Below are 22,991 nucleotides of genomic sequence, written 5' to 3'. Positions count from 1 at the left end.
ATTTTGTTTTTCCAAAATGTATTTCCCCCCACCCATTATAATATTTACCTCTACCTTAGAAACTCAAATGACAGCTTGCATGGATAATGTAATGAACGTACTTACATGATTAAATGTTGTTGCTAAGCCTTGACTACATTAAGAAAGATGGAAATACAGTTGTGGCCCTATTGGATCTTAAATTACAAAGGTTTGTCTTCAATATATATAGAGAGAGAAAACAAGTGTCTGTGTTGGAGAACCATGATTTAACCTTGGTTGATACTTAGGCTTAAACATGGTTCTTTGAAAGTTACTTTCATCTACACAGGCAGGAATAAACCCAGCTATAAGATGGTTTGGCCACAGGTATGTCCTCATCCACATTGACATCTCAAACATTTCCGATGGTTGTACTGCCATTAGTGCAGCTCAACCAGTGGTAGCATTAATGTACACTGGTCACTTATATTTCAACCAGTGTCACCCAACCATTCTCAGACTGTAACTCAGTGACATAGTAGTTAAAAACGGATGGCCCATATACCCTAATTCACCAAGCACTGCTATTATGACAAAAGCTACAACAGTGGCAATACAGCCAGAGGAGATGTAAGGGAAATGACAGTGTAGATAAGGCCTAAGCATCACAGCCAGTTCCTTAAACAAATACAGAGTTTTTGTACTGAAGAAGGGGTTTGTGCTCTGGTATCTGGTGAAGTGGTGTGGGAAGGTAAGGAAAATCTCTGCAGTCATCTGTTGAGGTAAATTTTGTATTCCGTTAAATACGTATGTAGCGTGCACACACAGTAAGTAAAGTACTTTTAAGAAAGGATGTCGTGGGTGACATCCAAGTACCAGCTACCTCCCGCACAGCCACAGGGTTATACTAAGGCCAGCCCCTCGCCTGCACTGGGATTAGCAGCCTGGCACATTTCAGACAGGAAAATTGCAAACTTGTCCGTACCACAAAGCCCCCAGGAGGCTCAGCATCGCCTGCCGGCCCTGCTCCCATCCTCCACCCTCGGGACCAAGCCGAGCTTCAGCCCACGGCCAGTGCAAGCGGCTGGGCTTGGAGGCCCCGATACCAGAGAGGAGTTTCCAGGACACGGGGAAGAGCGGCGAGAACCCCCCCCGCCCGGCAATTTCTAAGGAGCGAGGCACCGATTAACGCCCCGGGGGCCGCAGGGGGCGCGGGGTGGGAGCAGCCCGGCCAGGCAGGGAGAGGCTGGGTGGGGCAGGGAAGCTGGGCTGGCGGCTGCAGGGCGGGGGCCCGGGGCAGGGCGGCTCCCCGGCGGCGGGGGCAGGGGGGTGTCACCTCTTGACGCGGATGATCTGGTCGCGCATGGGGCGGATGTCCTGGAAGCTCTGCTGGTTGACGAGGCTGTAGACCAGGATGAAGCCCTGCCCGTTCTTGATGTAGAGGTCCCGCATGGAGGCGAACTGCTCGGTGCCGGCCGTGTCCAGGATCTCCAGCACCGAGGGCGACGCGTCCACCTCGATCTCCTTGCGGTAGAAATCCTCGATGGTGGGGTCGTACTTCTCGATGAAGGTGCCGGTGACGAACTGCACCGTGAGCGCCGACTTCCCCACCCCGCCCGAGCCCAGCACCACCACCTTGTACTCGCGCATCCTCCCGCCCGGCGCCCGCCCGCCGCCGCCGCCGCCAGCGCGAGCCGCTCACCCCCCCGCCATGGGCGCGCCCCCGCGCTGCCCCCGCCCCGCTCTCGCCCGGGCGGCGGACGCTCCCGCCGCGACAGCTCCTCCTGGGCGGCGCTGCCGGTGGTGGGGCCGCGCGCTCACGGGCGGCGGCGTAGCGAGGCGGAGATCCCGCCCCTTATTCCTCTGTCGCCAAGGCAACAACCCGCCAACCAGCCAGCGCGAGCCACGCCGCCACGTGACCCGGAGCAAAGTTGCCCCGCCAATCACAGGGCAAGGGAGCGGCGCACACGAGGCTGCCGCCACCAGCTTCCTTCTCTTCCACTGTAGCTTAGGAAACAGCGACCCGCCTCCAACCCTCCTTCGGACATGCGCTTCCCCAACGGCCAACCGGAGGCCAGGCGTTTGTCACGCGCACGGCTGAGTGAGCCAATCGGAGAAGGGCAGGAGAGGGTCCGCTGGCACGAAGCGCGGTGGCTGCGCCTTGGCGCTGGTAGCGCGGCACGCGCAGTTCTGCGCGCGAGGCGGCTTTACCGGCGGCGCGGGCTCCGCGTGGCTGCTGTAGCCGCTCCCCGGGGCTCCAGGGTCCGCTGCTGCCTGCGCCTGACCCGGGCTCTGCAGGCGGCCCGAGTAGCCAGGAAAGGCCCTGCCCTCCCCCCGCAGTGCAGAGCCTCGCCGTGTTCCCTGTTATTCAACAGGAGGCTGCCAGCAACAACCCTGCCCTGGGTCTTGCGGGCTTGTGCCGCCTGTAATGCAGTGGGGCTGCGCTGCTAAGTGTTTGCGGGCTTGGGATTGTAGGCGTGAAATACGTTTCTTTGCCTTTGTTCCTAATCCCAGTTTAGGGCTAAATCCCACCTGGGATTTAGCAGATTCGCAGATTTGGCGGAAGAGAGCTAAGCAGGGAAGACCAAATGAGGGAGGGACCTGGAAAGGGAGAATACTTGCCTTGAGCATTCTGGCAAGATTCTCGCTCTTGGGTTTTGTTCGCCCTAACAAAAGACAGGTGGAACGCCCCAATCTCTAAAATTGTTGATCTGCAAGGCCAGCAGTAGTGGTTGAAGGTGGTGAGCAAGCAGTGCTTCATTTGTGCTGGCACCTCAAGGCTTGGAAGTTCATAGCCCTAGTAGCTCTGGGCTTGCTGCATCAGTTATGAAAGTTTTTTACATTCTTGAGCCCCAGCACCTCTTTCATTACAAATTAAGCAGTGGAGGCGCTGCACGCATGCTTTCTCTCTCTGAGTTTAAGCCCTGCCCTTAAGAGTCTTCTGGTTAGTTCCTTTTTGACTGCAGTCAGCAAATGAACTCACTTTAGGTGCAGCTCTGCTTTTCATCCTGTCTAGCTTTTAGTCAGCTTTGAGTATCCATTTGTCTCTCTACTTTTCAGACAAATCCAATGTTGTTTCCTTGTTAATTTTATTTTTAGGCCTCCATGCCTTGTGGTTGATGCTAAGCAGGGAGTCTGGTCTCTGGAGACCTTGGAGAACCCTTGCCCAGTAGTCAGGTGTTCTTGTACTTTCAGTGTCTACATGTCTGGTGCTTCATCTCAATGTTTTGCTTTGTCTCTTTGATTCCTTTTTTCCCTCACACCCTCTTTCTTCTGTGGCTTCAGTTTTGAACTGAAGCTTTTTGCTTCAAGGATCCCATTTTGTCTTTTAGGAGATTGTCATACCCCAATCTCTCAAAAAGGAGGAGGACTGCTCATTGGCATCTAGTGATGTTCATGTGGCAGAAGGATATCCAACTAATGATCTCTAGCTAATGAGAATGTTCAGTGCATCTTCTGCCTGGGAACTGGACATGGCAGATGTCTGAGTGCTCAAGTCATGGCTTCCAGTCAGATCAGAATTGAGTAGTCTAAACCATATGCCAAAGCGTGGCTTATACCTCATATGCCATATTCTGTTCAGATAGCATTCAGAGACTCTCTCCTACCTCGCATGAGACAGGCCTGGACTCCCCTAGCTCTGAAAGATTTGTTCCTTTGAAGCAGAGTTCAGCCCATTTGGAGACCATGCATCATTGTGGAGCAATAAGCAGAGAGGTCGCTAAGTGTGACAGATGGCCAAATAATATGTTTCTGGTCTGAAGAGACCAACAAACAAAAAAATCATTGTCACTGAGAAGGGCAGTGGCACTTCTGCAAGTGTCAGCACTTGTAGTGCTAAAACTGTACTTAACAATCTTGGCTATCATTTCCCGAACGATTCTTGAATAGTGTAGACATATCTGGCTAGTATTTTGAGGGTGGCTCCAAATGGCCTTGGTGCCTTTATGCCAGGAATGACTGAATGAGGCATTGCTGCCAATGGCCTGTTGAGCTGGAGCTCCAATGTACTAATGGAGATCAGCTATCAGAGTGCCACTGTGTTTCATGGGTTTGCCTTGCAATATGGCTGCATAAAAAGACTGCACTTTAATGGCTTCATTTTCAAAAGTGCTGAGTCCCCACCAGCAAGTGTTAGGAAAGGGTTTCAGCGCTACTACTTTCCTATGTGGCCCCCTCAAATAATCCACTGTTAGTACAAATGGAAGGAGGACATGTAATGTAGCATACCCTAGAAGAGAGGGAAACAAAGACAGTTGTTACAACAACTTATTGCTGGCCATGCAGTGTTCAGTTATTTGCATAATGTCTTCTCAGCAAGAACAAGTATTCGCCTTGGTGTTCTGCACTTGGGGAATGAAGAGTATACCTGTTCTTAGGTCTCCAGCCTCTCCTTACCCTAGCAGGACTCTGTTCTCTCTCCCTTTATAGAAATAAATAAATATAGAGCCTCTTGGGCTCTCTGCCAGTTCTACCGGACTCAGCTGCTCATGCACATTACCCGCACTGTTTTATTCCTTGTCTCAGGGAGTAGTTGGCAACCAGCAGCAAGGGAAATTTGGGTCAAAGTGAGGAGGGAAGAGACTTTTCCTGGCAGAAAGGAGGTGGCACCAGTCAGGACTTCAGGCAAAAATCTCTGTCACACATCCATACAGGCAGAAAGGCTCTCTCTTCCCCAGCACAGCATCCCTATTAACCCCTCCAATTTGTTGGAAGATATCTAATCCCCAGGTGCCATCTCACTGGGATTTGGTTAGTTTCCAAACGGCTAAAAACATTTTGTGTGGACTTATTTTGGGCAGTTTTACAGTCTGTCTCACATTTTATTCTTCCCTTTTATGGTTTATGGTTGTAGTGTCACACTTCAAGGCAGAAGCCAGTTTCTGCAGTCTGTGGCTAACCACACAGTTCTATGATTCAATATAATTTCTCAACAAATGTTGATTTTTAGCTTCTGCTGACAACATAATGTCACAATTTCTTGCTAGATATTATACCAATCTGTCTTCATCTAAGATAATGTATCTGGTTCTTATTTTCTTCCTCTTATACAAAGTCTTTATCAATTTCTCTGGGCTCATACTGCATACAAGCTTTGTTCATGCAACAAAAATTACACTATTAAAAATTAAGGTTGTGACAGAAAACAATAAAAGCAAAGAACTGCATAGCTATGGATGAAAGATTCCCTCTAATATGAGTACAACAGGTTGTATAAAATAAAGGGCCATGTACTTTACAAGAATTGTGCTAGAAAACTCTTCTTTTCCACCCAGTTATAATGTAGATTTTTTTTAATCAGCGAGGATGGAAAAACACAGCTGAACTGTATTTTTCTGTCCATGCTGGCAATCAAATTTGTCATAATGTGGATTGCCCTGAGCCATGCACTAGCATAGTTTTTTATTATGAAGCATAGATAGGTCTTTAGTTCACATTGTTAGAGGAAACAATGTTTAATTATTGCTCTAACCCTTTTTGTTGAATGCGCTGGTATTCTCATTAGATCCAAAAAAATAACAGTTAATCCATAGGTTAGGGTGCTGGCTGCTGGAAGAAAAGATGACTGGGTTTTTTCTCTCTCACACTTTTTAAAAGGAAGAGCACAAGACAGTTGTTTTTATGAACACGTTAGGGCACGGTTCTACTTTGTTTTCTACTGCCTAAGGCTACAATGAGTTCTGGGTGAGTAGACCCTTGCATCTATGCAGAGCCCCTTCAAAGTAAACAGGACTTCATGCATGCAGAAGAGTCCATCTACCCTGTGTTTATGGCAGAATCAGGATCCGAATTTGTGATGAAGGAATGTAATTGATAGCACTCGCACAGGCAGATGTCAAAGGACTTTCTAAACAGTAATGAATTAAGCCTCATAACATCTCTTGCAATTGATAAGTATGCCCATTTTACTGATGGGTAAATTGAGGCACAGAAAGGTTAAGGCCCAGATCCACAAAAGGACTTGGATGTTGAGTGTGACAGTGTCCAGAAAAATCACAGAAATAACCCTGCAATCCAAAAAGCTTGAGTTAGGCATCTATTCTCCTATATAATGAAGGGGGAGAGAGGCACCTGGGAATGTGATCTGCAAAGCCAGCACACTAGGCTGTGAGCCACCTAAACTAGAGCATGGGAGATGCTGAGCAGAAAGGTGTATGCTAAGCCCCACACTCTCGCAGAAATAGGCGCCTAAGTTTGGGTTGTAGGGAGGTTCCCATTTCTATTTGCAATTCACAAACCAAGGGAAGATAAACCATTCGCCGCCTGAATTGCATGTCAGGTTGCATGCCGGTAGAGGTTCTCAGAGGCCACCTACTGGATTGGCCCCTCAGGTGAGTTCACATTAAACACATGAAGCAGGGGAGGAGGATGTTCTCTCTTATAACCGTTAGTCTAGTGGGTACAGTACTCACCCAGGATGTGGAAGACTCCCAGTTTAAGTTCTCCCTATGCCTGATGATGAGGAGAACAGGGATCTGCCACCTCTTAGTGAGTGCCCTAACCACTGGACTATGAAATATTCTGATATGGGTCTTCCTCAATCTCTTCTATTGAAGTTGTTCCACTTTAATTAAATGAATAATTAAATCTGAAATAGGCCAGAAAAAATGTTGTGACTCTATGGCTTGCTGGTTAGAGCAATGACCAATATGGCAGTGCCAGGAAAAGAACCCAGGTCTCCCAACTCCATGTCATTAACTTTAATCACTGGACCATGCATTCATTGGTTTACTGTCTGATTTGGCATGCTCTGTAGTATAATTTAAGATTGAAGATAAGCTCACTTTGCTTAAAGTAAAACTATTTATTTCTAAATTTCCTAAAATATCTCTCAGCAAATTTAAATCTGATGTTTTTCATTAGTAAATCCTAATGTTAGAGAATTTAAGATAGAAGAAAAAAAAAGCTAGCTAAATGGTAAAAGGGAACATAGGAAATGCCAGACTGGATCAGACCCATGGCTAAGGCTACGATGAGGTCACAGATTCTGTGATTTTAAGAGATGTCCGTGAGTTTGGGCTTCAACCCCAGGGGCGGGGCTTGGGGAGAGAGCCCCACCTTCACCCCCTGCCTCACCTCAGTGGGCCATCCAGCTTGTGGGTCAGTGTAATGCCTCTGCCTTACATTGTAAAACTTTGTTAAATTGGTACACATTTTTGTTGTTGCCATGACTATACCCTGATTTTGTACATTTTTCCCATGACCTGTGAATTTTGCCTAATTTTACCATGACAAATTCATATCCATGCCCATGGTTCATTTAGTCCAGTAACCTGTCTCCAGCAGTGGCCAGCACCAGATACATCACACAAAGGTGTAAGAACCCTTTAGTAAGCAGATGTGGGATAATGTTCCTAACTCCTATTAAAGATTGGTGCAAGCCCTGAGCATAAGGTTTTTCTCTCTCCCTCCACCCCATACCCTTTTTTAGCATTAACTGTTAGAACTTTGGATATTCTTATTAGCCATGAAAACGTCCAATTCCTTTTTGAGTCTTGCAACGCTCTTGCCAGCAGTGGCATCTAGTGGCGTTGTATTTCAGCCAGTGTATGTATTGTGTTAAAGTGTTTATACTATTCCTAATTTTACATATTTTTATGTCTTATACATCTGTCTCATGTAAGCAATCCACATCTTTTCAGTCTCTCTTCATGTGAGAGTTTTTCCATGCCCTTAATCATTCACAGCTCCTTTCTGACTCCCTCCTGTTCTTCAATATCCTTTTTGATCTCTATGCTCCAGGCGTAGTGGGTGTGCCATGGGTAGGTTAGCGGTGGGGGAAGGAGTTCTTTTCTTCTCATGGTACTCACTTTTGTTCCTCACTGGTTCTCAGAGGGTCCCCTAGAGTGATGCTTAAACCTGTCACCAGTAAAGACTTGCACTGCACCACAATCCTGACTCCTTCATTTGCTTTACTATTTATCTGATTCAATAAGTACTTAACTTAAGAAGTACAATTTGAAATATGTGCAGAATAATAGCAGTAGCAGGCACATGAAACTTTTCCCTTAGCAATAATTTAGTGTTCTTGTCAGAAAAACGATTCAGATTTAATCCTATCATTTATTTCACATGGTGACCAGATTAGTACTGTTGCAAATCAGCAAAGCTTTCTATTATCACCTAATTAATGCTTGCTCTTGATTTTACAGAATATCCAAGTAATGGATGGAATCACAGAGCTCAAATAACTACAATGGTTTGAAAAAAATATGAACACATGATCCAGTCAAATACCCATCTGTGTCAGGTGATAAGGTCATTGTATTTAATTGAAGCCCTCGGTTACATTTAAAAAAGAAATTACCCCTTTTTTTAGCTGCACAGGAACATTTGATCGTGCCATTTCTCAAAGCTCTAGTGAAATGTAGATAAAAATACAGTGTATTAGCCAGTGACTTGATTTTGTTGTTTTAGTGTTTTTTCAGGGTCTGTTGCTGATATAGTGTGGTGCTTTCAACAAAGCTTTGTTTCTCATACATGCAAGAAAGAACCCTCAGTCGTTAATAGTTTTAATGAAAAGCTTCCACTCCATATTTAATTGATCTGAGAAATAGGTATTTATCTACCAACGAAGTTAGGTTAAATGTCTGCGTGACCGTGTTCGCTGTCTGTATCCTGAGACTGCTCAACCAGGGCAAACTGCAAATAGGGCAGATGATCCCTCAAACAAGTGGTTTATTCTGTAATTAAATTTCACCAAGCCAGTAACCAAACAGCTTCTGTAATACCTTACCAGCTACCAAGAAATACAGTCCCCTGTAAGCAATGCAGCCTTTGGCTCCCAGACAAGTCTAACAGAGAGAGGGTTACTTAAAACCTTACTCATCGTATATTAAGTTCTACCAATCACAAGAGATCAGACACATTACCTACTAGGACAATTAATATTTCAGATCTTACCTAAATACATGCTTACATCCAATCCTTATTAACTAAATCTAATATTTATTGAAAAAGAAAGGAAAGAGATACTGTAGTTAAACTATCATTGCACATACAGATACAAAGTTCTTAGGTCAGTTTCATAGCAGAGATGGTGAGGCTGCTGATTTGTAAAAGTCCTTCTAGAACTTTATAGTCCATATATAGTTATGGTTATAGTCCAATAGGCAGCCCATGTGCAGAGTTTGATCAAATTCTTCCATGAAAATTTGTAGGGATAATCCAGAATAGACCTGGAGACCTCAGTCTTGCAACACAGACTTTCCGTGACAAAGTTTAAGCAGATCTGAGATAGTAAAGATCAGACCCACAAGATCCTTTATAGTTGACATTCAGATGATAAGCCTCTTGGCACCAAATAACCACAGCAGGCATTCCTTGGATGAAGAATAGGTAATGTACATTGTTGCTTTGAAATAAATCTCTATTTCCTAGGCATACACTGATAACTAGTTCCATTCATTAGCATACGACAATCATTCAAACAATTCATAGGTAGTTTACTACAAACTTTAAAGAGAAATAAAGACAATGATATTATTACACCACAAGTTCCATTTAAATGTAAATATCCCTTTTTGATCTCTGAATCAATAGAATACAGTGATGAAATATTATAGGCAGGAACAAAAGTTTAGCATCTACAAGGTAATTAGATCACATTGTTAAACTTCTAACAAGGTATAGGTAAACACAGACAAATACAGTTAGTATCTATTTCTAATTCTCTAACAATACAGGCCCTACATTTCAACAATTCTAGTTTACATAACATGGCTTTGCTAACTATCTATAAGCAGTGGTGAGCTGGAGCTGGTTCCCACTGGTTCGCAGGAACCGGTTGTTAAATTTAGAAACCCTTTTAGAACCAGTTGTAAAGGGCTTTTAAATTTAACAAAAGCTCCAGCAGCTGCCTGCCCTGCCCCCGTATCCAGCTCACCTGGCTCCAGCTCTGCCTCTGCCTCCTCCCCCTCCGAGCTTCCCGCGAATCAGCTGTTAGCGTGGGAAGCCTGGGAGGGCTGAGAAGGAAGCAGCAGTTTCCTGCAGGTGAGCTGGGGCGGGGTGCAGGAGGAGGGCTCTAGGCGCCGCATGCGGGCAGCCCTGGCCCCAGCCCTGACTCCAGGCCAGCCCCCAGTCTCCGGCCTGGCCAGTGGCTCCGGGCCGGCCCCCGGCTCCGGGCCAGTCCCTGGTCCCCGGCTCCAGGCCGGACCCCGACTCTGGGCCGGCACTAACTCTGGCCGGCTGGGTGGCGCGGCTCCAGGCCAGCCCCCGGCCCCGGTCCCCGACTCCGGCCCAGCCCCCAACTCCGGCCTGGCCAGTGGCTCCATGCCGGTCCCAACTTCAGGCCGGCCCCCGACTCCAGGCCAGCCAGCGGCTCCGACCTGGCCAGTGGCTCCGTGCCGGGCCCCGGTCCCGACTGCAGGCCGACCCCCGATTTCGGGCTGGCCAGCGGCTCTGGCCTGGCCCCAGATCTGGGCTGACCCCCGGTCCCAACTGCGGGCCGACCCCCAATTTCGGGCTGGCCAGCGGCTCTGGCCTGGCCCCTAACTCCGGCCCGGTGCCCACGGCTCCCAGCCCCAACTCTGGGTGGCATGGCCCCCATCTCCAGGCAGCACCGTAAGGGGGGCAGGGAGCAGGGAGGGGGTGTTGGATAGAGGGTGGGGGTGGATTAGGGTCAGGACTCGGGGCAGTCAGAGGGCAGGGAACAGGGGAATTGAATGGGGGCAAGGGTCCTGGGGGGGCAGTCAGGAAGGACCAGGGATTGGATGGGGCAGTGGGAGGCAGTCAGGGGCAGGGGTTCCAGGGGCAGTCGAGATAGAGAGAAGGGGTGGTTGGATGGGGCAGGGGTCCCGGGGGGCCATCAGGAATAAGAGGAGGGGTTGGATGGGGTTGTGGGGGCAGTTAGGGGACAGGGAATGGGGTTGGATGGGGCAGGGGTCCTGGGGGTGGGGTATCAAGGAACGTGGGGGGTTGGATGGGGCAGGAGTCCTGAGGGGTGGGGGGGGCACGACCCCCTCGTGGGGTGAGGAGGAGGGAACCGGTTGTTAATATTTTGGCAGCTCATCACTGTCTATAAGGAATGGCCCTGTTTACCATGTCAATACTCTTCTAATGTGTCCTTAAGGGTTATTTTCAAGTCAAGCAGCCTATTGGTTGCTAAACCCTGGCTGGCTCAGCATCACAGTCTGATATTCAGATGCAGCTTCAGGACTGAAGAAATCAGTTTCAAAGTATATAAAGCTACATAACAAAATAAACTGAAAATGGCTAATTTGTGACTTCATGGCTTTTTTTGCTTTGGATGTTAAAAAGAAATCAATTCAACACAAGATTTATGAGGAAGTGAGACAATGAATAGTCTGGTTTCGTTAGGTTGCCAGTCTGAGTATTCACCACAAGTCACACTGCTAATTTTTTTGAGTCAGACTTAAAAGGAAATGTTTATCTCCTTATTTTATAGAACAAGATTATCAGCAGCAGTGTCATACATTTAATAAGAATTGGATTTGTAAGTATTGCCAACAGAAGATCACAGTTACTGCACCTATTTCCCCTCCTTCAATCAGTTTTTTTTTATCATTTAGTTTTAATGCAGTGAGATCTTTAAAGACTGGAGTAGTTATGTTCTGGGGAAAGTACAACAAGGTGAGCTAAAATAACCACAGTTTAAATTAGCTTTTAAAATAGGGTTTTTTCCCCTAAATAAGCAGACAGTTACCCTAATTTCTCAGACATGGTCTACAGACAAACTTGCATGGACTTAATTAAATTGTTTCCTAAAACTGATTTAGTTATTTCAGGACAAGTCTATTTGTGGAAATGCTTCTTTTGGAATAAAAGTGGCTAGCATCAATTTGCCTATTGATCTTTAGCCACTTTATTCCAAAATGAAAGTCTTCCATACAGACTTGCACTGAAATAGTTAAATAATTTTGATTCACACTGTTACAACCATGAATGAGCTCCCCTTTGTGGATGCTCATCAGGCTGCTGTAACAGACCAAACTTGGGGACAGTCTGGAACTAGATGGAATCCAGTCACTGTATCAAGTTCTGAGCTTCTATGCACACTTTCTGGGTGCAGAGCCTTTATCTAGCAACTCTTCCTGGAATATGGGATGCTGTAGTCCAATTTGTGACAGGATCCCTGGGCTACAAGTGGGACTGGGTACCGCTGTGCCCGCTTAACTTTCCAGCCTGGGCTGTCTCTCACAATGTTTTGCTAGTGACAAGCAGCAAACCTCTCCATGTGTTATCACTCAGTATAACAGCATGTGGAGACCCACACCCAGCTTCATTGCATGACTTCTCCCTGAGACACTCACAAATCACACAGAGAAAGGCACCAGCCAGTTCCCCACTCCCTTCCCCCAAGCTCCCTAGCCCTGCACCTACCCAGACTATATGTCTTGCCCTGGTCAGAAGCCTGACCAGTGTAAGTTCATTACCTACTCTGACCCTCCTTCAATGTGGAGAGGACATGTACCAGCCTTTGTAAACAAACCCACTGTTTTAGGTAAAATATAAAACAGGTTTATTAACTACAGAAAGATAGACTGTAAGTGATTATAGCCACAAAAGGTCAGACACAGTTACCAAAGAAAATAAAAGGTAAGAACACAATCTCAATCTTAAACCTTATTAGACTGCGGTATTTGGATCAAGCAATTTTTCTTATCCCAGTGGATACTGCAGGTAGGTTACAGTCCTTAATATACAGGGACCAATCTCCTCAGTTCAAGTCTTTGTCTTCCCAGCATTGTTGGTGCTTCCCCCTGTGCATGTGTGTCTATACACAAACACATGCATTCAATGAAGGGTAAATAATCTATATTTAACCATGTGATTTTGGGGGGGTGGGGAATAAAAGGCCCATGATATCCTTAGTATTTCCTCCTCACAGGAAGTCCTGGGGCCAGAACCTCAGAAGGTATAAATTGGCATAGCTCTATTGTCTTCAGTGAATCTACAATCAGTTTATATCAGCCGAGGGTCTGGCCTCTGGAATTTGTGGGTCAACTGTATAAACATGACTGTGTGTGTGTACCCTTCAGACTGTCATGTTCAAATAAATAATAAAGGTCCATTTCTGCCCTCGTTTACACATCTGCCTCTCCTTGATTTAAAGTGTGTTCCATGAAGTAAATGAGAGAAGATTGTAGTCAGCTCTTATATTGCTCTGTAACTACTGTATAGCTCAAAATGCTTTCTAAAAGTACCTTAACTTTCATTAGCTTCATTTTCAGATGGGGAAACTGAGGCACGGCAACGTTAAGTGATTTACTCAAGGGCAAGCGAGTCAGTGGTAGAGCAGGGAACAGAACACAGGTCTTCAGATTTATGAATGATGCTGCCTCCCTAAGTGTGGGACAATGGTTCAGAACAAAAAAAACCCCCACAAAATAAATGATAGTACAAGAAGCTTTAAATGATGTGGGACAAATGTAGCATAAATAACAAGATCTCTAATCTTAGCATCAAATTCACAATGTCAATAATTTACAGTAATGAAAATAAAGAGTCCTTAAGATGAGGGTGGAGCAGAGACGAATTTGAGTCTAAAGGAAGGGATGCCCTCCGCCCGCATCCCCACTGAGGATAGTTGAGAAGTTTCAGAGTGTTTTTCCAAAACAGTCCATTAAAGAGTTTAATCTGGTTTAGAACATTGAGATGGCAAGATCAAAAAAGAGGGGAGCTACAGGAAGAAAAATGATGGTTCCTTAAAAAGTTAAAACCAGTAAGAAGAGAGTTTGTTCTTATTAACATCATAGCATGGAAAAAAGGGGACTACGCATTCCACTCATGGGTACTGCACAGAGATTTTTTTCTTTATTTCAAAACATCTGCTGGGGAAAGCAGGAATCAAAGATTCTCCCAATATCAGACCATTATTGCCCAATTACAATGAGGTGGTTGCCTTGGGTGGGAGTGAAGGGAGGAAAAACTGGAATTCAACCATATTCCAACTGAAAGGCAAAATGTAACAAATGACTGAGTAATTGAAAAAGTTCAAGGATATAAATGATGAACCCAAACAGTGCTTGGAAAAAGGCTCTAGTGCAAGTGGAGATCACACACTGTATGGAAAGTGCACAGCAGTGGAACAGGAATACAAAGCAATTCCTCTTCAAGATGGCCTGGATAGATTTAATAGCTGTACAAGCAGAGCTGGAGGCACTACTAATCACCAAAAAAGAAAAACAAATCAGCCTTTTTTTCCTTTAAGGTTTATTTAGAAACAAATAAAAAGTACAGCTCTAAATGGATGAAATGTTATAAAAGCCGTCTGGAGCTTTTCCTAACACTTAAAAGAAAATAAATGTATTTCATGGCTATAATGTAACAACTGGGGAGTTGTGAGTACTTAGGGTTTTTGCCTGAAAGCTCTGTGTGGAGGCTGAATGAATAGCTGAAGCAGAGAGACAGTGTTGATAATAATGAGTGAGTGGAGTTGAAGCAGACATACAGACCTATGACTTGGGAAACACAGTGAGCCAAGAACAGGGAAGATCAGCCAACAGAGGGAATTCTGGGAGGAAGAGACTGAAGTTTGTAGACACTGACAAGTCCCAACAAGTGAGGAGACTCCTATGAAGAAATAACACAGCTGGGTTATTGAATGGATAATGAAAGAACCAAGGTGAGCCAATGTGGAATTTTCTCGATGTTTGTTTTCCAGAACAAAATCCAGAAGGGCCATATTGGTATCAAGTCCGCAGCAGTTCCCCTCTTCTGAAGTGAAAGATCCAGGGACTTGAGCAACAGCTAGAGGCACTGAAACTAATGGAGCAATTCAAATGAAGTTTCATGTATTTTAAGGCCAGCAGAGACCATTAGGTCATCTTGCCAGACCTTCTGTATATCATAGGCCATTACATTTCACTCAGATATCCCTGTGTTGAGTTAAAGCATTTCACTACTCAGGAGACTAAATGTTGTATGTCACTGGGAGAGAACAGGAGAGAGGCTGGGGTGCTCCCCAGTGCCCAAGGCCCCTGCAATGGCAAGGAATTGATTAGGTGAGATTTTCCCAGATTCTTCCAGCAGGCAATCCGTACCCCATGCTGCAGAGGAAGGCAAAAACTCCCAAGGTCTGTGCCAGTCTGACCCAGGGGAAAATTCCTTCTCAGACCCAGTTAGGTGATCAGTTTGACCTCAGTCTGACTGAACACTCCAGCCAGAGAAAGAAGATTCTCTATACCATCGCAGAGCACTGGTCCAATGTGACCTAACAGTATTCCAATGCAAGCTCACTGATATCTGATAGTAAGTTTCAGCTGGCCTGACCAGTTCAGTGTACCCCAACTCACTGTGGTCATAACCTGTATCTAAAAGGTGTAATGTGAGATATCAATAGAAAGCCAATACCATACTGATTATTAATAGTATAGTGTGGTGTATACACAGAGGACAAAGTCAAAATCATAAATTTATTGGAAATTATGTTTTCAGTGTGTGTGTGCAGGTAGGGCTAAAGCTACCCACCCTCAACAAAGGAATGTGGTTCTGCCACCTTGAGGTATTCCCAGCATACATTAAGAGACAATGGGATTGCAATTTACATAGAAGGCAAACTGGACCATCAAGGGGAGGAGATAACCACTCCATGTCACCTTCTCCAGAACTTTGGGGGGTACTCTTCAGAAGGATCCATTTCAATAGTACAGTGGCTATAAAAGAGAGGGACAAAGAACCCCAAGTTATTTGTCACTTGAGACAACAAAGGAACCAAGCACTTTGTACTTTGTGGGAGAGCCTGACCAAGGGGGTGGTCAGCCATCTTGCTGGAAGGTAGATTAGTAAGAAAACTACCTTGAACAAAGGCTGTAGCTTGTTTTCATTCTTGGCCTCTAGAAAGTGTTTTTCACTTTTATTTGCTTGTAACCATGTCTAACCCTATCCTTTATACTTGAACTCACTTCAGATCCTATCTCCTTTTGTTCATGAACTTGTTTTACTTTTAAACTAAACCAGCCCAGTACTCTGTTTGATTTAAAGTGAATGTTAACTCCAGTTAATGTGGCAAGCTGCTGGGTATTGTATCTGCAAAGAAACAAACAAACCTTAGGATCTCACTGAATGGTCCAGGAGAGGACAGGACATTGCAGAGTACATGGTTTTGGAATGGAGGGTTGTTGGGGGGTCATCTTGTCAGGAGGCCAGAGTGTGGCTCTGGTGTAACAAGCAGGCTGCTGGAATGAGATGTGCTGAGTCACAGCTGATTAACACACAGACATGCTCGTATGCTGGCTGGGAGTGTCCAGACAAGGGAGCTCCAGCAGCAGAGTGTTTTGAGGCACTCAGGGATATGGGACAGGCAGTGACACAATCTCTCACTGGTCTGAACTGCACCCCAGAACATGACACCACCCCATCTGGTGTGGTGTTTCCAGCTGTGGCCAGTCTCTGATGCTTCAGATGACCCCTCCCCACCGCCCTCCAAATCTGGCCAATTGTGCACTGGAGGAAAAAAATCCTTCCTTACCCCTGCAGGCGACTGGCTGAAGCCCTGAAGCAAGAGATTTGATTGTAGTCACTGTGGCAGAGTGCGCTATGGCAGAAACAGCCAGAGACACTGCAAACTGAAACAACAGTCAAGATAAATACAGAGGAGCAAGAAAAGAGATGGAGTGTCGCAATGAGGAAAAACAGAAGAGGGTAAAAAACTATGGAAACTTTCAGCCTAGTTACCAACACTAGATATTTTGCCCTTTGGCAGAGGGTAGATGAAGAGCATGAACACACAAAGAACAGGCTAGGGACAGACTGCAACCCAAGCTATGTCCAAGAGTGAAAGGTATTTCCCAATAACTGCACTAGCAAAGGAATCATAGAATCATAGAATCATAGAATTCAAGATCAGAAGGGACCATTATGATCATCTAGTCTGACTGCTGCTGCAAGGCCACATAACAAAATAATCCACCCACTCCTTAGCAAGTGAACCCTGCCCCATGCTTCGGAGGAAGGCGAAAAACCTCCAGGAAGATTAGATATGCTTTAAATCATGATGTGAGGACTTCAGTAACTCAGCCAGAAGTTAGGGGTCTATTACAGGAGTGATGGGGTGAGGTTGTGTGGCCTGCTATGTGCAGGAGGTCAGACTAGATCAGTGATACTCAGCCTGGGGCTTGCAAATTGCAAGTGGCTCTTCAATGTGTCTCCTGTGGCTCTTTGCAGCACATGATATTAAAACATTGTGTGATCTAATTATTAACCACTCTAAGCTATTAACCAATCAGGATGCTTTTACTATGTTATTGACCAATTGTAGTTGATAAAATAATACTTGGTTAATCATTTTGCTCTGTGTGTGTGTGTGTGTGTGTGTAAACACAAACTAAATATTTCCCAATCATACTGTTTAAATATGACTATCTAGCACTATAGTAAATGTAACAATGAACTCACACTACTGTGGCTCTTTTGGGTAATGTTGATCACTAATTTGGCTCCTGAACCACTGAGGTCTGAGTATCACTGAACTAGATGATCATGATGATCTCTTCTGGCTTAATGTTTGTGAATTAGTGCAAGGACTTAGAAAGAAGTGCACGTGGGAGTGATTCATGTATATGATCTTCTCAGAGACCTCAGGCCTCTGTCCTGGTCCCTGTCCCCACTGGTTCCTACCTTTCTTTGGACAGCTTGGCTCCTGCAGGTGCTGTGCTACTAAGGGATCCCGCAACTGCCATCTGTGCCCATATCCTGTGTAAGTGGGTTTCCAAGTGTGGAAGAAGCAGCAGTATAAACCTTTGCTGATTCTGATCTGCAGTGCTTTGTCCTACAGTTTTGTAAGGAGAACACGGCAGAACGTGGATGGCTCCTGCCCTCTCCAAACTGGTGGACCTAAAGCCCCCCAGAACCTTGGCAAAAATAATTCCATGTAGTCAGAAGATATGGTAGCATACTGTGGAAGCCACACTCTCCCCTTTTGCAACCCTGCCCCCGTCCCTGCTTCAATTCATGGGCTCAGGCTATTTTCCCAGTTCAAAACAGGAGGGGAACAATACGGCTTGAATTTTAACAAAAGCTATTTTACCTGGGGAAAAGCACCTCGAAGGATGATTGTTGAGGGCACTGTGACATCAGAGGTTAAAAAAATACATCAAGCCACTGACATTAGTTCATTTACTACTTAAGGAAGACTATAGCACAAACCTGTATTGACAGGGAGGTGAACTAACATCACACAGTCTACTTCCCATTTCTCATTGCAAAATTCTCTACATAGTGCACTCATAATGATTAAAATGTTGTGAAAGTGGATATTAAAAGTTATGTTTGCATTAATGAAAATATAGCCTTCTAAGAGGGACAGACATTTTCCACTTGTATGTGTTTTTGCATCCATTAAGTTTGGAGAGGCTGGTGGGCAGGCAGTACTTAGGCTGACTCTTCTGGTTTTTGTCAATGACAGATTCTGCAGAACAGCAAGGCTCTGAGAAATTTTCAGCTTAAGTGTATTTTGCAGGTTCAGAACTGGAGGCCCAAACACATTATCACAGCTGCAAAATATGTTAAAATTGGCCACACAATGTTCTCGCATGGAAGTGCTGTGGAATTCAAGGGACATGACTAACATATACTTTAAATAACTTCTGAATACATTGTTCTAAATCATTAGGAGGTCTTGAATTTTCTTTTCTTTTCTTTAAATCTCATAAAGAGTCTCTGTTTGACAGCAGCTATGATTGTGAACAATGAAAAAGATCAAGAATTAAAACATTTGAATTCATGGAAATCCTTCTTTAAAAAATAGGCCTTTTGTACTAACTGGCCTACATATAACCTAGAGCAGAAAAAGCCTTCACCATTAGAGTACAGTGAACCTCTAAAAGCCAGCTTCTGTTCCCCACCCCCCTTGCACCCCCCCTACATCCCCCCCCCCCAGAGCAGAGCCCTCCCCTGCTCCTGCCTCCTGCCTCTCTCTCTCTCCTCTCTCTCACACACCACCACAACCACCACCAACCAGCCACCCACATAATATCCCTTCCCTTGGCCAGGCCAAGGCTCCCCTCCTCCTGTCTCCTGCAGAGACTCTCTGGTGTGCCTGCACTTAACTTGCCTCTCCCCCCCCCCAGCTTTCTGTTTTTCTCATTTTCTGTCATGGGGGGGTGCTGGGAGAAGATTGGGAAAAGTATCTCCTTGACTTGCCTCTCTCTCAACCTCCTCTCTCTGTCTCTCCTCCCCAAGTTGTTCCAAATCCCCAAACAATTTTTGTTTAATTCATTTTTGTTATTTGAATTGGCATCCACCTAGAATAAGCCTATCAATACTCCAGAAGGTTTCACTTTCAGAGGCCCTCAACCTAAACCTGCTGTCCCAACGAAGAAAATATGGCTCTGGATGAAAAACAGCTGGCTTATACTCAATCTAAATAGGACAGAAGTGATGGTGAAGGGAAGAGAGAAGTGACAGGAGGAACTAGCAGGAAACATTACCTCACTGAGGGTGTCTCCCCACCATCTGACTCAGTGGTTTGCAATTTCAGGGTCCTGAAAAAAATCTCCTTCCTGATTTGTGGATGACCAGATAAAAGCAGTGGTTCCATCTTTGACTGGTTCAGAGACTATGTCCATTCCTTTCACCTTAGATACAATAATCTATGTTTTATCACCTCAAAGCTTGATTACTGCAAATCATTCTACCTAGGCCAGTCAAAAACAACAACTGGTTCAACATATAGTAACCTGACCACTAAGTGAAGCAAACTGAGAACACATGGCTCTACAATGTACGCCAGCTGCCAGTCCAATCCTAGAGAAAGGTGATGATCCTGGTTGCTCTCAAAGATTGCCAGCCTCTGTCTTTGTCTGCAGCAGTTCTGTTCCATGTGAATATTATGTCTGATGGACTCAAGGTTCAACCTTAAGAGAGCCCATGCCAGGGTATTCTTGGTTGAGGTCTCCCATATATGAAACATGTTCCATCACTGATCAGGCGGAGCCCAAATTCTGCAAACATCAAATCATGCCCATTTTTTTTCTTCGGCCACTCCCCTACCAGTCATATTCCAAACTGGCCCCAACACTGTACTCCTGGAGCAACAATCCAGTCCCAACTACCTATAAGGAAGCCTCTTAAAATAGGGAGGAAAGAAGGAAGGAAGAACTGGCTGCTCCTCTTGAAGGATTTGTGATGCATACAATAGAAACAATAATGAAAAAGTAAAGTAAATTCCCTTCATCGCAACATTTTCAAATTTCAAGAATTCAGTTGAATGTAAAATGACCTTTGATTTTAGACATTTTGGCTGCCCAATATTTGATACTAAGGGTAATGTTCTGGGAAGGGTAGAAAGAGTGCTGTGTTAAGAAGAAATAGCTCTTGCTTTGTACAAAGAGGTGCTGCTGAAGAGCTCTGACAGAGTCCTTTATTTAAACAGGCATAATTATATTCCACAGGAAATTTGAATTTGAAAGCAGTTCCACTGATAATTGCTCTGAAAAAGAAACACATCTGCTGCCTTCACCACAGCTTGTAGGCAGGTCACAAAATTTTTGTTCTTGTACCTCTCTCAGATCCCTGGAGGACTGTTCATATTTTAGCACAAAACACAATGTGGTGGCTTTTGTTTTGTGCCTCTCACACAGAAAATAGTTCTTCTCACCAGTAGGAAACAGACTAGTCACACGGGGTAAAGATAAGATGCAGAGGGTGGGAGGAAACCTGGAAGAGAATCAACGTCATTCTTTTAGGTTTCACCACTAGCGCCTGTTTAATGGTTCGTGGCCCACTCTGCAACCTTCTCTCTTCAGCTTTCCCATGATCCACAAGAGATGTAATGGAACAATTTGTTGTGAATAATATTCACTGTGAATATTTCACTAAATAATTATTTGCAGATATTTGTTTCCATTATTTGACCACCATGAATCTTTAGGACGCCGGAGACAGACTTTCACCTGGTATATTCCGCTTGTCCAGGATCGCAAAATACTGCCTACAGCAGCCTGTCCAGCAGCTACTCAAACTTGTTGCCTTTTCTAGGAACTCATGAACCCCCATAAGTGACCTACATTGAAGTAACATTTTATTTAAAATGCCCATAACGTATTCCCACCCCACCCTGCCATTCGTGTGCAATTGTGAATGAGCAATGCAAGGTAATATTTCTAACTTATCTATATGGAAATGCTGAAAGGTGCTGTATTTTTTTGTTGTGAAACTGCAGATAGTCTGGATTGCCTTACAGGAAGAGAGCCCTCAGACAGGACAGTATAAGCCTACAAGAAGTTCCTGCAAGACCGGCATGGCTCGTAGTGTGTAACTGATGAATCCCTTAAATACTGCCAGCAAGTGGCTGGGAATATGAGGGCCTGAAAGAGTATTTGAAGATTGCTTAAAATGGGATCAGATGGTGTTTCTTACAGGTTGAGAGGATGATTTTTCTTCTTCTGTTTTTCCAATTAATAAAGGATTTATTTTAATCCAAAAGGGATGCAGTTTTAGTTACTTCAGAATAGTTAGCTTGCAAATCAGGTCCAGATCCTTTATGCGGTGAGTGGAGCGTATTTGCAGGAGTACAAACAGTATAGGACTAAGGGGCAGGCATACTTTAAATAACACCAGTGATGGTGAAAGGGTTGAAATATGCTCCTGGAAAACTGCACCATCCAATGAAAACATTAAAAAGGCTGATAATCAGGATGGGTTTTTCATAGCACACATGTCCCCAGAAGAATACAGCAACTGAAAGTTGGACTAAGTAGGATGTGAATAGTATTCGTCTGATCCAACATCCATTGAAGCCACTAGAACGATTCCCACTGGCTTCACTGGGAGTTGGACTGGGCCCTTCTAGAAAGATGGAAGCACAGAATGGAAGGTTATTACTTTTCTGGAAAAATCTGTGTGGCTGCAGTTATATTGGTATAAATGTGTGTGTGCCGGTATAGCTTATTCCCATGGGCAGTGGATGTAATAGTCCAGGGGAGGCTAAGCCTCCCCTAAGCCAAGCCCACACCCCATCTACGCTGCGCCCTCTCCTCCAAGCCAGCAGCACCTCAACTCCCACCGGAGGCCAGCAGGTGGTTGGGGCCAGCGGGCGGTTGGGAGCTGTTGGGCCAGGGCTGGAGGGAAACTGAGGTGGGCTCGGGGCTCCTGTGGACAGTGGGTGCAGGCTCCGGTGGAAGGGCCAGGGCAAGGCCGGGTGGCTAGCCTCCCTGAAGGGGGGGGCTCATGCATCGCCCATGCTTACTCCCATAGAATAGGGAATAAGCTATACTTGTATATCTGTATCAACACTAGGGGTCCTGTTGACAAACTATATTGGTACAAAAATCACGGCACTAACAGATAGTTATAACAGTACAAAAACTGTGTGAAGACCAGGCCTGAGAGACCCCAAGGTGGTGCTATCTGACAAAGACTTACCGTACGGATATCCCCTCTTCACCTATGCATTTCCCATCTGTGTCAGAACGAGATAATATCCCAAAGAAAACAAACCTTTTAAAAACTTCAGTGTTGCCAACATTCATATTTTATCGTGAGTGTCATGATATACAGTATTTTTCTTAAGCCCCACCTCTTGGAGTCATATGAATGCATGGGGATCTCTGTTTTGCGAGTACGTTTTTGGGCCCTCATGGGTGGGGAGAGAAGCTTTAAAAATGTGACCTGAGTGTATTCTAAACATTCTAAAACCAGATGTTAAATAAACAGAACTCAACATTTATGATTTTTTAAAAAATCGTGAGGATTTTAAGCCAGTCTGATGATTTTTGGGGTGTTAACTCAGGATTTTTGAATGTTTGGGGTTGGCAATACTGTAAAATTCATCATAATTTCTGGCTTTATTGCTGGTTACTTGTGGCTGACAGTGCTAGAAATCAAAACAATTTCATGAGAAAAAACATCTGCATTTGCCCAAGCTGAAAAGTGGTATCTATTAGTTCTGAATAGCACTGTTAGCTGCTAACTCCAGACTCACTGATTCTAATGTCTAACACCTATGAAAAGTCCATTTGCTCTCAGATGAGTAACTGTTTTCATACAAAGGAGAAGAAAACAAACACCTCTGCTTCCCTGCCACACCCTTCCATGAAAAGTAAGCAAATGTATTGCTAATGAAAGTA

The 22,991-nt window shown here is 44.9% G+C and overlaps 1 protein-coding gene and 1 long non-coding RNA gene across 2 annotated transcripts in view; one reads left to right on the top strand and one right to left on the bottom strand.

Annotated features, from left to right (window-relative positions):
- Positions 1-1,630, bottom strand: part of RAP2A (RAP2A, member of RAS oncogene family) — a 34,489-nt gene extending 32,859 nt beyond the window's left edge. The window contains exon 1 of the mRNA XM_039509527.1: positions 1,298-1,630. Within this exon, the coding sequence (XP_039365461.1) occupies positions 1,298-1,611 (314 nt within the window). The 5' untranslated portion in view covers positions 1,612-1,630. The remainder of the gene's footprint in view (positions 1-1,297) is intronic.
- On the top strand, positions 596-21,207 carry LOC120388005. The gene is made up of 3 exons (XR_005590476.1): positions 596-712; positions 11,369-11,416; positions 21,086-21,207. It is a non-coding gene; the product is annotated as an uncharacterized LOC120388005 (long non-coding RNA).
- The last annotated feature ends 1,784 nt before the right edge of the window (positions 21,208-22,991 follow it).

Source organism: Mauremys reevesii, linkage group 1, assembly GCF_016161935.1.
Source record: "Mauremys reevesii isolate NIE-2019 linkage group 1, ASM1616193v1, whole genome shotgun sequence".
NCBI classification, from domain to species: domain Eukaryota; kingdom Metazoa; phylum Chordata; order Testudines; family Geoemydidae; genus Mauremys; species Mauremys reevesii.
Note: the sequence above shows the minus strand (reverse complement) of the source record. Positions and strands in the feature narration are given on the sequence as shown.